General features: G+C 35.7%; 3 protein-coding genes across 3 annotated transcripts; 1 reads left to right on the forward strand and 2 right to left on the reverse strand.

Annotated features, from left to right (window-relative positions):
• The first annotated feature begins 2,830 nt into the window (after window positions 1-2,830).
• Window positions 2,831-4,687, forward strand: LOC110936803 (peroxidase 5). Its single transcript, XM_022179206.2, has 4 exons — window positions 2,831-3,058; window positions 3,145-3,336; window positions 3,431-3,593; window positions 4,165-4,687. Exons 1-4 carry the CDS (start codon window positions 2,831-2,833, stop codon window positions 4,575-4,577), a joined length of 996 nt encoding a protein of 331 aa, XP_022034898.1. The 3' UTR covers window positions 4,578-4,687.
• A 517-nt stretch (window positions 4,688-5,204) lies between these two features.
• On the reverse strand, window positions 5,205-6,917 carry LOC110936804 (nascent polypeptide-associated complex subunit alpha-like protein 2). The gene is made up of 4 exons (XM_022179208.2): window positions 6,758-6,917; window positions 6,573-6,687; window positions 6,282-6,400; window positions 5,205-5,742 (listed from the first exon to the last, which is right to left on the reverse strand). Exons 1-4 carry the CDS (start codon window positions 6,803-6,805, stop codon window positions 5,392-5,394), a joined length of 633 nt encoding a protein of 210 aa, XP_022034900.1. The 5' UTR covers window positions 6,806-6,917; the 3' UTR covers window positions 5,205-5,391.
• A 4,102-nt stretch (window positions 6,918-11,019) lies between these two features.
• On the reverse strand, window positions 11,020-12,372 carry LOC110936805. Its single transcript, XM_022179209.2, has 3 exons — window positions 12,004-12,372; window positions 11,812-11,898; window positions 11,020-11,457 (listed from the first exon to the last, which is right to left on the reverse strand). The coding sequence occupies exons 1-3, from the start codon at window positions 12,298-12,300 to the stop codon at window positions 11,326-11,328; spliced, it is 516 nt and encodes a 171-aa protein (XP_022034901.1). The 5' UTR covers window positions 12,301-12,372; the 3' UTR covers window positions 11,020-11,325.
• Window positions 12,373-15,481: the final 3,109 nt, after the last annotated feature.

Genomic DNA, 15,481 nt, shown 5'->3' on the forward strand with positions numbered 1-15,481 from the left:
GTTGAAAGAAATAATGTTCTAAAAACTAACTGAACAAAATTTATAACTGTCACGCCATTGTTCATTTTTTAAATATATTTTTTGACGACTGTGTATGTTAACAAATTACAGTATATTTTATTTTGATAGTATAATACGTGAGTTTATTCAACCATTCAATGCATATTGTTTTAAAACATAATATTTATATTACTAATTATATAATATTACATTTATCAACCGTGTAATACATGGGATTGTAACCTAGTAATATAGTATAGATATATGGTTATATTTTATAATGGAGGATTTGCGTCTAATAAATCGCATATGAGTTTAGTTGGGTTTACTCAAATACCGTTGCTGGCCCCCAACTTGTTTTCACCACTAAAGGTGCAAATAATAACTGGTTTATTAACTGAAATCGAAACCGATTAATAACCGTTTGACTTGTAACCGGTTTGAAGTTATTTTAAACATCCGGTTCCTAACCGGTTTGAAGTTATTTTAAACATCCAACTCCTAACCGGTTAGTGATTTTTTGGATTGATACCGTTTTTTTAACCAGATTACCGGTTAACCAAAAGAAATCGAAAAAAATAAAGGAAAAACCAATTATTGACCAAACCGATTAAAATGAATAACCGAGCCATTTAAGGTAATAACCGGTTAAAATAAAAATAGAAAATACCAGTTACTGAAATAAACCAAAATGTGCACCTCTAGTCACCACTCACCACATCCATCCAGTTGCCACTATGGCACTACCACCATTAAAAAAAAAATAATAAACCCGATGAAACCTTGTTGATATTTTTTTTAATTCTTTTTTTTTAAACGGTCAAGTCCATTATAGTGAAGATTCGTTTTGACCTCAACCAAAGTGATATTTCTTTTTTTCAAAACGGCTCGTTTTGTCTTGTTACCGACCAGTAACCCCACGTCTGCCATGCGCACCCAAAGAACCCACGGCCTTCGGTGTTATCTTAGTGTTAGTGAAGTAATGCATGTAGAAGGTAGTTATTTTCAATTCTATTGTGCCCTACGTTTTAATTTTTCAATATAAGCCTTCAAAAGGCCTTTGCTTGTTATGAAGTATTAGCAGAATATACTTCCAAAAGTCTGTCTTTACTATAGTTCTTGAGAGATTTGTCATCTTGAACCAACTCTTATCATTTGATGCCTTCATTCGCGTTCATCATGCCTCCACGCAATGAATCCCCGATGCTCGAAAAGACGCCCCTAGCCACCACATCGACCGCATCTCAAACCAAGGCCCATTTCGAACCCACCACCTCCCACATGAATTGACAAACCGAGATCACCACCAACCTGGTCGCTACTATCACCTAACCCATCGACCCCGCATGCTCTTCCGACCCTGCGCCATCAACCCACAGTCACCATCACAAACCAACCCGTGTCCACCAAGGATTCACCTTCCCGCTTGATTTGATTTTTCAAGCCAATAACTATTTCACTTATTACAACATTCCAACCACCCAACGTCTTGCTCTCTCACCCACAACCCATTACTAGGAACTTGGCCAATATTATAACCATAACCGATTAAACAAAGTTTCATATTTATAACCATCGGTTATGTTGATTATCGGTTTGATTATGTCGGTTAATTTGCTCACCCCTGATAAAAACCACCAAGCTGCTTTCTTTGAACTCTTCCACTGTCTCCGCCTACCAATCTGAGTTCAAAAAACTCGGCAACTGTACCATACGCCTCCCACCTGACACGTTATTGAATTGTTTCCTTACCGGCCCCCATTAAGAGATCCGAAACTAGCTTGCCTTTCTACAACCTGCATCTCTTTCTCAAGCCTACAGGCTACAGGTCCAAGCTGGTTGAAAACAAGCTAGTCGTGCGGGTAGTACCTCACTACTTCCACCACCAACCCAACCTTTGTTGGAAACCCTGTCCACATCGCTGCACACTCAACCCATCAAAAATTTAACCTCCACAAAATGCAAACCACCTGGCCTTCAGGCCTCTATTACAACTGCCCCGAAAAGTACCAAACAGGGTCACTATTCATGTTGTAAGCCACTACAATTGCTCCTTCAAATCCAAACATGAACCCCCATGGGCCGGCCTGCATGCCACCAAAGGATCTCGGCCTTGAGGACAAGACCCGTTTTTAAGAGGGGAGCACTGATACGGGTCAGCGCCCATTAACTGCAGGTTGTATATCACGTTACTGGTTTCTTTCCTTCAAGTGTTTATCTTTGTGTTGGTGAAGGAATGCATGCAGATGGCAGTTATTTTCGATTCCATTTTGGACAAAACACTTATGACCTTATCTTAATTGAAATTTTTATCCGAAACGGCCGTTTTTCACCTGAACCCATTATGTCGCGTTCCGGACCCGCCGGTTTGTCAGGCTTATGTCAGACCCTATGTCAATCTAACTTTTTTTAGAACAGTTAACTCACACACCCTCTAAACCTACCTTTAATTCTTAAAACTACACCAAGGTCCACTATGAGATTAGAATCCTCAACCAATTAGGGAGGAACGAACGCCTTGTTACCGCTAGCCTGAAAGCCTTTGGTGTCAATCTCATCACTAACTGCTTCTCTTGGATTTTATGCAACAAGTCAACTTCAATCAATTACAGAAACTATCTACTACTACTAACTCTCAACCTCTGCAATATTCTAAACTCATTGATCCTGACCCAGTTTCTTGTATATATGTTTGTTGACCAAGTCAAATACGATGATTTAAGCTTTGCTGATGCATTATAGCATGCCTCCAAAACAATATTACTATAACACACACATTGCATTATAAATAAGGTTAAATTTTCATCACCAATAGTCTGCCATACTGCACATGAGTCCCATGATCATGGCTCGTATTCTTACAATTATAACTTTGGTTTCATTACAATGTTTTGTAACTTTGGTTCATTCAAAAGCCCAAGTTCAAATCGGGTTCTATTCGGACTCATGTTCTGCGGCTGAATCTATTGTCAAACAGGAAGTGAGTAAAGCCTACTCGGAAGACAGGGGTCTTGCTGCCGGTCTCGTGAGACTGCATTTTCACGATTGTTTTGTGAGGGTAAGTTTGGTTCAAGTTGTAGGTTATAACGGGCTGAAATCAAAATGGCTCCGGTCTTTATACTAACAATGGTTTGTTCGTAACAGGGTTGTGATGCATCGGTCTTAATAGATTCGACTCCTTCAAACCAAGCGGAGAAAGATTCACCTGCAAATAATCCAAGTGTACGTGGATTTAACGTCATTGATAGCGCTAAAGCCAGACTCGAAGCCTCATGTCCGGGAATTGTTTCTTGTGCTGATATAATTGCATTTGCAGCTAGAGATAGCTTTGAAATAGTAAAGATAAATGAAAACTTATGACACAAAGGCCCAGTCAATTGGACCGGGCTTTACGAGTGTATAATCGTGTGTATAATTGTTGTTATTGCAGACTGGTGGACTGGGGTATGAAGTCCCTGCAGGGAGAAGAGATGGCAGAGTATCACTGATCGCAGACACGAGAGCATTGCCTCCGGCAACATCTAATCTTGCCCAACTCACTAAGTCGTTTTCAACCAATGGGTTGACCCAAGAAGAAATGGTTACTCTATCCGGTAAAGCGGTTGATAACAAGATTTTGATTAGATAAAGGGATAATATGTACATAGGCACACATTTGAGTCAAATTAACGAATAAGTTTTGATAAACATGTCCCGGTAAGATTGACCTAACTTGTCAACCCGCTTTTTCTGTATTAATAAAAAACATTTTTAACGACAAAAATTAAAACCAGATTTGAGTTTTATGTCAAAATTTAAGAAGAGAAATTAGCATTATTTTTATAATTGAAAGTTGAAGATTTTATAGATAATTGTACTTTTTTATGTTGTTGTAAACTGTAGTTTAGAGCATTTATATGCAAAAAAAAGTGTAAAAACGAAAAAAGTTTAGAAGGACCACCACGACGGCACGACCCCATAGGCAACCCAAGTATTCAAAAAGTTTTCATCAAGGTCACTTAACTAACAAAACAATTTTAAAGGTCCATTTGATTTTGTTTTGTCAAGTTCGTGTTGATTAACTTAACCTCACACGTTTCAACCCACACCCTAATTTACTTATCCTAACATGTTACCCAACCTAAACATTATACACCTCTAAAATCTTGAATCGGTGAATTACAGGAGCACATACTATTGGCCGATCACACTGTACAGCCTTTGCTAGCAGGCTATACAATTTCAGCTCCACCGTAAACCTGGACCCGAGTTTGAACCCGTTATATGCTAGCAAGCTAAAACAAGAATGCCCAAAGGGGAGTAACAACGTGAATTTGGTTGTACCCATGAACCCTAGCTCACCAACCATAAGTGACACAGGTTACTATGTAGACGTCTTGAATAACAGAGGACTATTCACATCAGACCAGTCTCTACTCACGAGCCAATCGACATTAAACCAAGTGCACCAGCATGCTATGAACCCGCTGGTTTGGAAGATTAAATTTGCAAAAGCAATGGTGAAGATGGGTAGGATCGGTGTTATTACGGGTCAACAAGGAGAGATTCGATCAAACTGCCGAGTGATAAACAAATAAAATCAAGCAAGTAAACGTGAGGTGCTCAATTATTTTGATCCCTATGTGTACGTCTTTTCCTTCAAGTGTATAAGCAGTTTGCAGTATAATCACTAAGATATCTTGAATAATATACGTGTTATGGGTGAGCACAAAACCGAAAAAAAAAAAACGAACCGAACAACCCAAAAAATCATTTTCTATGGCGTTTGTTATATATTATTTAATAAGAACATTAACATGTTTATTTATCTTTAAAATACTTTATCAATTGCCTACTTGAGATAACAAAATTTTACATAAAATAAATAATTTTCAAAGTATTATAAAGGAAAATGTCTTAATAACAACTTTAGAGAAACTTAAAAATATATTAGAATGTTATAAGTTGTTTATGTGAACAATATTAGTTCCAAAGGTTAGATATATTAAGATAATTGTAAACACTAAAAAAGATTATTGAATATTGGATTATACTTTTTATGAATCTTACGTTAGTTTGTTCAAAAAAACCAAAGAAAAAACCAACAAACCGAACCGTGGCTAAAACCGAAACCAAATTGTGCACACCCTTAATACATGTGAACAAGTTCTGGATGCTATGCGAAAACGTCTTAAATATGATCAAGTCAAAGGTGATAGACATAATTACCAACTAAACCTTATATTAATCAAGTCTTTCATAGTAGGTGTAAAGACAAAACATTCTCAAGAAAAGTAATTCAGAATAAGTAGCTAGAAGTTTTAATAAGATATTCTTCCAATTAAAATGATGCATCATAATCAAATAAGATGAAAAACATCCAAAATCATTTCAAAGAAAAGGATTATCTACCTAAGTGGTGAGTTCCATGATGGCGCTGACTATGTCCCCGCTATGAGTCTTGAGAGCCTTAACCGCCTTAGGCCTTGACACACCGGCTTGAGTCATGACCAGATCAATGTCACGTGGCTCCACACCCGTCTCGTCAACTTCCTCTTCTTCCTCATCTGCCTGAGCGGCAGCTGCTGCAGCTGAAATTTCTGGTTTGTTCATAACCGAACCCATGTCCGGCATTCGGAACTGTTGAGCAGCTTGAGTTTGGAGTTGTGAGCTTAGGTCCTCGATCTTGGCCTCACCGAATATCACGTAGGTTTCAGAGTTTGGGCTTTTGAATACGTCAGGCTTTGAGATGAAAAACATAATCTGCATTGTATCAAACAAAAAACACCATTTTAAATTGTGACAAACAAAATAACTTCATCTAAACACAAATAATTGATATATCTAACCCAGCTAAGGCTACTCGGTGTGGTTAATGGAGGATGGGCCTCCACGTCAGCACCACGTAGGATGGGTGTGAGGATGGGGCAGAGAGGATGGACCTAAGGAAATGGGGGATGGGCCTAAAATATATATATGAGTTGTATGTATATGTGTGTGTGAGAAAAAGGAGGATATGTTTTTGTCTTTTTGTGACCGTCTCCATCGTCCCACCGCTGACGATCTCGACGCCTGATGGACCACCCGGGATGGTGTTTGGGGGCGTCGCCGGGCCTGGACGACCCCCACACCGAGTGGCCTAACACCAAGAACAGAGCAAATAACCAACCATACAAAAGTCCTGATAATAAAAGTTGTAAACTACCGCTAACATAAACTATTCACTCTCCTAAATTGATTAAAAAACATAACAATTTTATCTGTACACAAATAATTGATTATTGTAACAATATATATCTTACATTTTTTGCTCTTTTGATGGTAACCCGACTAACACCAAGAACCGGTTTCATTCCGAGTTTCAACATCGCCTTTCGACTCTTCTTCTCACTCCTGCTTTGCTTTGAGCTCTCACTCCCACCTAAAAAAACACATAATTGTTACAAAAGCATACAACTTGTTTCAAAACTAAAATTAATCAAGATAAATCTAAGCCTTTTCAAATATAAGCTAATTAAAAATCACATAACCAAATCCATACTCTCATTCATCCAGTAACTAAACCCAATGCTAAAAAAATGAATCTTGACTACCTTGAGCAGCATCTTCCTCATCATCATCGGAATCAGCGTCAACATCATCATCGTTGTGGTCGTCTTCTTCCTTAACATCCTCAACAACGCCCTCAACAACAACAGGAATCTCTTCCTGTATAAGTTTCAATAAGTGTGAAAAGATTGAATCTTGATTATAATAATGTTTAACAGAATGGAAGTACCTCAATCTTCTTCTCAGATTCGATTTCTTCGACGACGGGGCCCGGCATGTTTAAGTGATGAAATGAAATGAAGCAGCAGCAGCAGCTTGCTTTTGTGGATAAAATCTTTGTAAGGAAAGGTGTGAGTGAAGTGATATAGAGATACTCTTTAGGGTTCCTTGCTTCTTGGGCCTTTTCTTATTTTGTAGGCCCGGCCCATTTTGGCATTACGAGATATCTTTGATTGAAGATAAGGTGCATCACATTGTTACAATAACAAAGTTTTTGCCTCCCTGTCCCGGGATAAATACGTAGATAAAAATAATCAAATAGTGATAGCATACTCTACATGGTGATAAAAAATAATATTGTAGCAGCATATTTGAAAGTTATGGAAAAGTTATTGGTTCAGTTCGTTATGATATCAATACTTGTTATAACCATAGAAACGAATGACCGCAACGGGTTCAGAAAGTAATTAAAATAACCTACTTACTATGGTACGTACAGAAAACTTAGAAAAAACGTTACGTTAAGAAAAAACTAAAATGAAACAACGAAACTTAAGTAAAAGGAAAGAAAAACTTAAAATTCAGGGCCTAAATAGTAATTAAAATAAAGTGTAAAAAACTAAAAAGTTGAGGGTCTAAATAGTAATTATTATAAAGTGTTAGGGGCTGTTTGGCAACTTCTGAATGGTTAAGTGCTGAACCAATAAGATATCTGAACCATTAAGTGTTAAACTAGTATGAATCAATAAGAGCCAGTATAATGTTTAACCCTTCAAAGGCAAATGTCTGACCAATCCAGATTAGAGGTCTTAACCATTCAGACTCTGTAAAATACTTAACCATTCAGAGACAAATGTCTGAAGCATTCAGACATCTGCTCACGAAACAAACAGTCTGAACCATTAAGTGCTGAACCAGTAAGAGGTCTGAACCATTAAGAGGCTCATTAAAAGGTAAACAAACAGCCTCTAAGAGTATATAATAAAAATAGAAAAACTTAATAAAGATAAGGACTAACCATATTATTATTAAAGTTGAGGGGCAAAGATAGTTGATGTTGACAAAATAGCCTTCTAATATATATAAGAATTTGGAACTTTTGAACATGAAACGTTTTCTAAGAGGGTGTTTGGGATTACGTTTTGAAGTGATTATTTGATTATTGTGTTTGTAAAACATAAATAATCTAAAAAAATGTTTGGATGAAAAAGTGATTATCTGCCTCCAAAACGCAGTTTTGGAGAAGCATGTACCTACATGCTTTTTCAAAACGCAGTTTTGAAAACGCAAAATCTATTTTGAAAATGCATGATCTATTTTGAAAACGCAACACCAAACACCCCCTAAAAGGTATTTTGAATGTTGGGTTTACGGGTTGATAAGTTTTAGTTGGTAATTCAGCGGCTGGTTAAAACTGATGACCCGAACATGATTGATAGATAACTTAAACATACTTAAACACCATGTAATACGAACGTAACTCATGCAAATATGCAACCCTTTTATCTAAACAGGTTGTTGGCTTGTAATCCACTTTTAAATGGATGTTGTAAATAGATTGACATGTTATGAGCGAGTTATAATGTTTTGCGGGTTGTAGTTATAAATTATATGTTTTTGATAAAATATATTTTATTTAAAAGGGTTGTCAGTAGACCTATTTTCAATTTTCAATATCTACAATCTCAAGTGCGGTAATAGTTGTTGCCAATCATTGGCCTAAATAGGCGGCTAATAGTGCCGGCCAATTATTGGCTGAATTGTGCGGCTAAGTCTCCCCTATTGCTCCAACAAATTTACACTTTTATCCCGTTTTAAAATTACGATTTTGCCATCAGTTTAAATTTATGTTTTTACCCCCACATAAAGATAAATTTACGTTTTTACTCCCATCTAAATATTTAAATTTTTCCCTCGGATAAAAATTATGATTTTGCCCCGTTTAAATTTACAGATTTGTCATTAGTTTTTTATCTCACAGCTACGTTACGAATGCCCCCAACTTAAATTTATATTTTCTCCATCGTGTTTGTTTGTTTTCCTAGTTAAATTACAATTTTGCCCCCAGTGTAAAATTACAGTCATGCCGGCAGCTGCCTGGCACTCCCCCATTGGTTCATTTAATTTACGATTTTATCCCTGAATTAAAATTATGATTTCGCCCTCTGTTAAAAATTACGTTTTTCCAGTCGTTATAGTGTTTTTTAGCAAAACTATAAAAGTTTTTTTTTTAATTTGTTAACTCCATTTAAGTTTTTCCCGTGTCAAGGAGCTGCCTAACAGTCGCTTATTAGTCCTGAAAAATTACAGTTTTGCACTGAGCCGGAGATTACGGTCTTATCAGCGTTTTAGTTTTTTTCCTAGCAAAATTATAGTAGTGTTTTTTTTAATTGATTGAGAATTATTCGGCCATCGCCCCGCAACGCGGGCGGGGCAACTACTAGTTTAATTTAGTTATCAAACCATGGAACTGGAAATATATATATATTTTTTAACGGCAAACAAAATCAATTCCGAGCACTCTCGAGACACCCAATGGACCAAACGGGGTACACCGAGAGTAACCCGAGTCCACCACCAATTCCGGGGAAAAACCCGTTAATCCACCCGCCCATAGGCACAACGGTGAAATTACCGGTAAAACCCGTTTGGCAGAAGGATCGAACCTAGGTTTTCCTAGGTCTCCTATCATTGTTCACACCATTGCCTCACTCTGCACCAAGTGGAAGTTGAACTTGCATCTCTCAATAGAAATGCAAGTATTCCACCACTTGATCTAGAGATCATTAAAAAAAATATTGATCTTGAAAATATAAAAAATTGCCGCTGCTTTTAAAGGATATTTTTAAACACTATGCGGTTCATTTTATAGTGAAATATAATATAATGAATGCCATCTATCAAACAAAATGGTAAACTTATGTCGAAATGTATTTCAAGACTTTTCCGTGCTGAAAGTTATCTTCTTGCTGAAAATGCTTCCAGCAATTTTGGTTTCATGCTACCATGTTATAAAATATATTATCTTATACGTGATTTGTTTTATAAAATCTCATTTGATTTTTCTAAACTTTGTTGCATTTTCGACGTCAAATCTTCGTAAACCACAATTTTTATAAACCTTGAGTTCGTTTATAAAACTTTGGCTTATTTAAGACACTTTTTGTGAGCTTTACAAAAATATGTTCAGTCTTAGGGATATTTAAGCTCATCTGATACATGAATTATATATCATTAAGTTGATGTCTTTTATACTAATAGACGTGTCATCGTTAACGAGCATTTGATGTTTGACTTGTTAAACATTCAACGGTCTAACAAACCTATCTATCACGGAGCTTTTTTTTGAACCGCAAATTTCTTTTATTCATGTCGTCTGTAGGACTTGAACCCAAGACCTCCTCCACTCAAAGTGTTTAAAGGTTTTGTCTTTGCCAATAGACCACCATCCCATTGCTTGAATCATCTATCACGAAGCTTATGTTGCATAATTCTGTGGATCATGTATCTATAGGGTGAGCCGAGCCGAGCCCGAGCCTTACCTTAATTGAGCTAGGCTTGTTACAACTTCCTGAAGCTCGAGCTCGAGCTCGGCTCGATTCGAGCCTTGGATTTTGGGCTCGACCTCGGCTCGTTAGTAAAATTTAAAGCTCGAGTTCGGCTCGAAAGCTCGATCTAAGTATCTATGGCGCGAGTTAAAACAAGCTAAAGCTCGACTCGAGAGCTCGTTTTTGGCTATTATTGAGCCAAGGCTCGACTTGAGCTTGGTTTGACAGTTTGAGAACTCAATTAAAAAAACATCTAGATCATTCAAAAAGTAATACATAATTTATACCTTAATATATGCTAAGCTCGATAAAGCTCGACGAGCCTAAACAAACTACACTTACAAGGCTCGAGCTCGGGCTCGATATCTAATCGATCCTAATTCCAAGCTCGAGCTCGAGCTCGATAAGACTCGGCTCGTTTGAGCTTTTTATCGAGCCGATCTCGAGTAGCTCGCGAGCTGCTCGGCTCGTTTGCACCCCTAAACATCTATTAACAATGTGTGATCATGTATGTATACACTAACATCTCTTATGTAGATTGCTTTTGTTTTAGTCAGATCTATGTATATTAACAAGTTTCATTATTAGTGGATATTTCACTTGTGTAAGTCTAAAACATTTTAAACAATAAGACAGCTCACACTCACTTGTGTTAAAGCAAAAGTCCTCATCATTGGATTGGATTCAAACTAATAATTCAACACACAAAAAAAAGGTTGCAACGGTTGGGCAGAACAATTGTCACTCCACGTTGACATTTCTTATGAAAGGCTTTCATTAAGGTTTTATACACTTTTGAAGGAGAGGAAGAATAAAGTTCATGTTCTCATCATCAACAATCTTGCTTAATCAACATTCGTTAAGTTGATCACCAAGACGAGAAATACTAGATATAATCAAAAGACTATTACCCAAAACCACCCACAAGTAAGCAATCCAAACCCGAGGCAATGAGATTAGGTTGGGTCACTGAGAGAATATGAAGAGGAAACAAAAGCATATGTATGAAAGAACGCAGGCAGACGTCTGTTCATGATTTGCAGCTCCTTCTCAAACTTTTCCTAGCAGCCTTCCAACCTTCATTGTCAATAGCATGACAATGGCCAGAAACCCCAGACCATAACTTGCAAGGTGCAGCAACATCACAAACAAAACAGTAGCACTGCAGTCAACAACATTAGGGTGTAAACCTCAATCACTAGAACTTGAAATAACTCACTAATCATCAGCAAAGAAATCCATAATTGAAGTATGATTTTGCCCCAAACTCGGTTTTATAAAGCGTGTGGCACACCATTGCATTTTGATCCCAAGGCCAATGTGCAACGCGCGCACATCACGTATTTAAAACCATGGCCCCAAAACGACACATTCGCATCATGTTATGAAACCCTCAACTGCAGATCACCAGATGATGTGATGCGCTACTACTAATGCGCGCATTTTAAAACCATGGACCGAAAACGACACATTATAGACTGATAACTTTAAATCATAAAGAGATTAAAAGTATTACCAATTTACAATAGCTTTCATGTGATGTCTTCTCAAAAGGATGCTTTACACACAAATGTCTCGAATGGGGATAATCTCTACAAGCCACCTACAAACACAAAAAAAAAAAAAAAAAAAAAAAAAAAAAAAAAAAAAAATCCCAGTTCAAAACCAAAAACCGTAACAAAAACAGGGTTTAAAACTTAAACACCACCTGCCCTTTTTCAGCAACCAGAAACACATCCGGAGAATCTTGAACATTGTTCAGGCGACCCTTTTCGATACCTGAAAGATCCAGATCATCCTCTTCTGGATTGAAATCAAGAATAAAGCAATCTTCTTTATCATCAAACTCTTTAATGGCGGATTTTCGCTTCAAACAGAAGATGGGTCTAAGAGGGGTGCCGTCGTCGTCATCATCATCTAAGCATTCAATGGGTGTTATTTTGTTGGTTTTACTTTTGGGTGTTGAGAGAGTGTGAAGTGGGTCTGGTTTCTTAATAGTCGCCATTGATCGAAACCTTCGGAAACCCTGGAGGAAATCAAGCGAATGAATTGTGATGATTGATAACGGCTTGAAATTTGAAAAGAAGATGAAACAGCTCCCTGTTTGGGCCCTTGCGATTATTTATGGGCCTATTTGGGGTTTGTTTTAGGCCCGGAAGAAGAGAAATTGGGCCTCGTGTTTGTCAAGGACTCTAGGGGATATATAGTGGTTACAAAGTTTTTTAATCTTGGGATGTATGGGATCACAGTTTAGGTATCAGAAAAGTTATCGCCCTTTAAGTTACGAGAATAGTTGGTTTAAAAATAACTAATAATTAAGGAAAGAGTTAATTACTGTTTTCGTCCCTGTGGTTTGTCAAAAATCACTATTTCAGTCCATTAGTTTAAAAATTGTGATTTCAGTCCCTGTGGTTTCACTTTCTTAACCATTTCAGTCCCTGTGGTTTCACTTTCGTAACCATTTCAATCCATTTATTCTGTTAAATAGAGGGACTGAAATGGTTATGAGGTGGACTGAAATGGTTATGAGGTGGACTGAAATGGTTACGAGGTGGACTGAAATGGTTACGGAAGTGAAACCATAGGGACTGAAATCGCAATTTTTAAACTAATGGACTGAAATAGTGATTTTTGACAAACCACATGGACGAAAATAGTAATTAACTCTTAAGGAAATAACTTTTTATCATCCTATTACTCTTCTGAATAAAAAGGAAAAAAGAAAAAAAATGTTCTCTATATACATCAAAATAAATTATAAACATGATGGATGGAATATAATTAGTTATGGTGTTCAAATTTTATGGAGTTTATGTATTTAGTTTACTAAACCTGGTTCGGTGGGATATGTTTTTATTAGAGTTAATTACTGTTTTCGTTCCTGAGGTTTGTCAAAAATAACGGTTTCAGTCCATTAGTTTAAAAATTGTGATTTCAGTCCATTAGTTTCATTTTCGTAACCATTTCAGTCCACTTTTCAAACGGCGTTTGTTTTAGGCAGTTAATGGAAGCACGTGCTTGTCACGTGATGGGCAATTTAGAGATGAATTGGGGGTCAGGGTTTGGATGAATAAGGGGTAGGTGGTGTTTAATACAACTGGGTTTGTGAGAATTGGAATGGAAATGACCAAATTGCCCATCACGTGACAAGCACATGCTTCCATGAACTGCATAAAACAAACGCCGTTTGAAAAGTGGACTGAAATGGTTACGAAAATGAAACTAATGGACTGAAATCGCAATTTTTAAACTAATGGACTGAAACCGTTATTTTTGACAAACCTTAGGGACGAAAACAGTAATTAACTCTTTTTATTATAATGTTGATGTTCACTGCATGGTCTGTAAAGATACCTAATTGAAAATGGGTAAAATGATGTTAAAACTTCTAGCCGTTAAAAGTGTTATACAAATATTTTTTGTCTTTCTAGCCATGTAGATGTACCTAATTTGAGTTCAAATGTGCAGGTATTTTACTTGAAACACCCAAGGTTTGAACTGTCCATACACACCAGATTAGTAAATGGAGCCAAACTGTCCACGCACACCTATATGTTTCATTGTGGATGTTCATTTCACTCATTTTTATTATACTTTTGTTTTTTATTAACATAATATTACGTAATGATGTGTCAAAAAGATCCCAATCAAATCTCTTGATTTGAGTTACAATAAGTAAGCTTGTACATAAATTCCCATACTCATTATTATTCATGAACTCTTATCTTACCGACATACATATTTTTGTATTAACTCATTTATGTTGTTTTGTTACATAAATGTCTACATCGGGATGCATTTACAATATATATATATATATATATATATATATATTTATATATAGTGGAGAGTTCAATTGAGAAGAAATTTTTTGTAAGAAGAAAAAAGAACAAATTTCAACCAATAAGAATGCTTTATTTTACTTCATTTAATATAAGTATTTAATGTTACTATAAGGGTACATTGGTAAATCTACATAGGTCATTAATTTGTAGTCTTCCTCTTTAATAGCTAATACATTAAATTTTTTGTAACTTATCTTCAAAATATATATTTTTTTTAAAAAAAATAAAATAAAATAATTTAAAGTGTATGATAAATTACGAGTTGTGTAAGATAAATTTCAACGTGTAGGATGAATTTTGAAATATGTATGACAACTTTTTGATGTGTGTAGGCAAAAAAAGTTAGTGTGGAGGATAATAGTCTTTATGACTAATTAATTAGTCAAAAATAATAATAAATGAGATAAGTGAAAAACTATTTAATGTTTTACAAAATTACCCTTTGTTCTTTTTCTTCTCAATTAATTTTTCTTCTCAAATGAACATTCCATATATATATATATATATATATATATATATATATAGGGGACCGCTAAAATGAGAACCACCTCCAGTTGTAAGAACTGAAAGAACCACTTTCTAGCCTTTAGATCAATGAGATGGATGGATGAGATTTAAAGTAACTAAAATTAATATTAAATAGATTTTGTCTTATTATGTCTTTAATATTATAATCCAAAAGGGTAGTATAGTAAAATTACACTATTTTGTCTTTATATATATATTATATTTAATTGCCTTTTTGTCTTATTCATTAATTACTTTATATTAAAAAAACAGAATTTTATGTTAAAACAATAATTTAAATTCAGATTTGTATAATAATTTTTTTTAAAAGAATTTTTTTATTAAAATCTTTCTTTAAATTAAGATTTTTTTAACAACCCGAATTTTTTTGCGCGCCGGTTTTTGGCGTCCCGTTTTAACGTTTTTGCTTAAAACTTTTTACGTTTTTGCGAAAAACCTTTTTACATTTTACGTAAAACCCCTTACGTTTTACGCACCGGTAATTTACGTTAACGTTATTTACATTTTACGCACCGGGTTTTTACGTTAACGTTTTTTACGTTAACATTTTTAAATTCAGGTTTTTTACGTTAACGGTTTTTTTACGTTATCGGTTTTTTTACGTTAACGGTTTTTACGTTAACGGTCTTTTACGTTAACGTTTTTACGTTAACGTTTTTTTCGTTTTAATAAAAAAAAATTTACGTTTTACGTAGAACTTTTTACTTTTTACGTTTTACGTAAAACGTAAAACGTTTTACGTAAAACGTAAAACGTAAAACGTTTTACGTTTTTTTACGTTACATGTTTTTTACGTTAACGGTTTTTTTACGT

This window comes from Helianthus annuus, chromosome 4 (assembly GCF_002127325.2).
Source record: "Helianthus annuus cultivar XRQ/B chromosome 4, HanXRQr2.0-SUNRISE, whole genome shotgun sequence".
NCBI classification, from domain to species: Eukaryota; Viridiplantae; Streptophyta; class Magnoliopsida; order Asterales; family Asteraceae; genus Helianthus; species Helianthus annuus.

Excerpts from the sequence above, each read along its gene's own strand:
- LOC110936803 (XM_022179206.2), top strand. The coding sequence starts at position 2,831 with ATGAGTCCCATGATCATGGCTCGTATTCTTACAATTATAACTTTGGTT. Across the intron at positions 3,337-3,430 it reads CTAGAGATAGCTTTGAAATA|ACTGGTGGACTGGGGTATGA; the intron begins GTAAAGATAAAT and ends TTGTTATTGCAG. Across the intron at positions 3,594-4,164 it reads AGAAATGGTTACTCTATCCG|GAGCACATACTATTGGCCGA; the intron begins GTAAAGCGGTTG and ends GGTGAATTACAG.
- LOC110936805 (XM_022179209.2), bottom strand. The coding sequence starts at position 12,300 with ATGGCGACTATTAAGAAACCAGACCCACTTCACACTCTCTCAACACCC. Across the intron at positions 11,899-12,003 it reads TGGTTGCTGAAAAAGGGCAG|GTGGCTTGTAGAGATTATCC; the intron begins GTGGTGTTTAAG and ends TTGTGTTTGTAG. Across the intron at positions 11,458-11,811 it reads ATGAAAGCTATTGTAAATTG|TGCTACTGTTTTGTTTGTGA; the intron begins GTAATACTTTTA and ends TGTTGACTGCAG.
- LOC110936804 (XM_022179208.2), bottom strand. The coding sequence starts at position 6,805 with ATGCCGGGCCCCGTCGTCGAAGAAATCGAATCTGAGAAGAAGATTGAG. Across the intron at positions 6,688-6,757 it reads AATCTGAGAAGAAGATTGAG|GAAGAGATTCCTGTTGTTGT; the intron begins GTACTTCCATTC and ends AAACTTATACAG. Across the intron at positions 5,743-6,281 it reads CCATCAAAAGAGCAAAAAAT|ATTATGTTTTTCATCTCAAA; the intron begins GTAAGATATATA and ends GATACAATGCAG.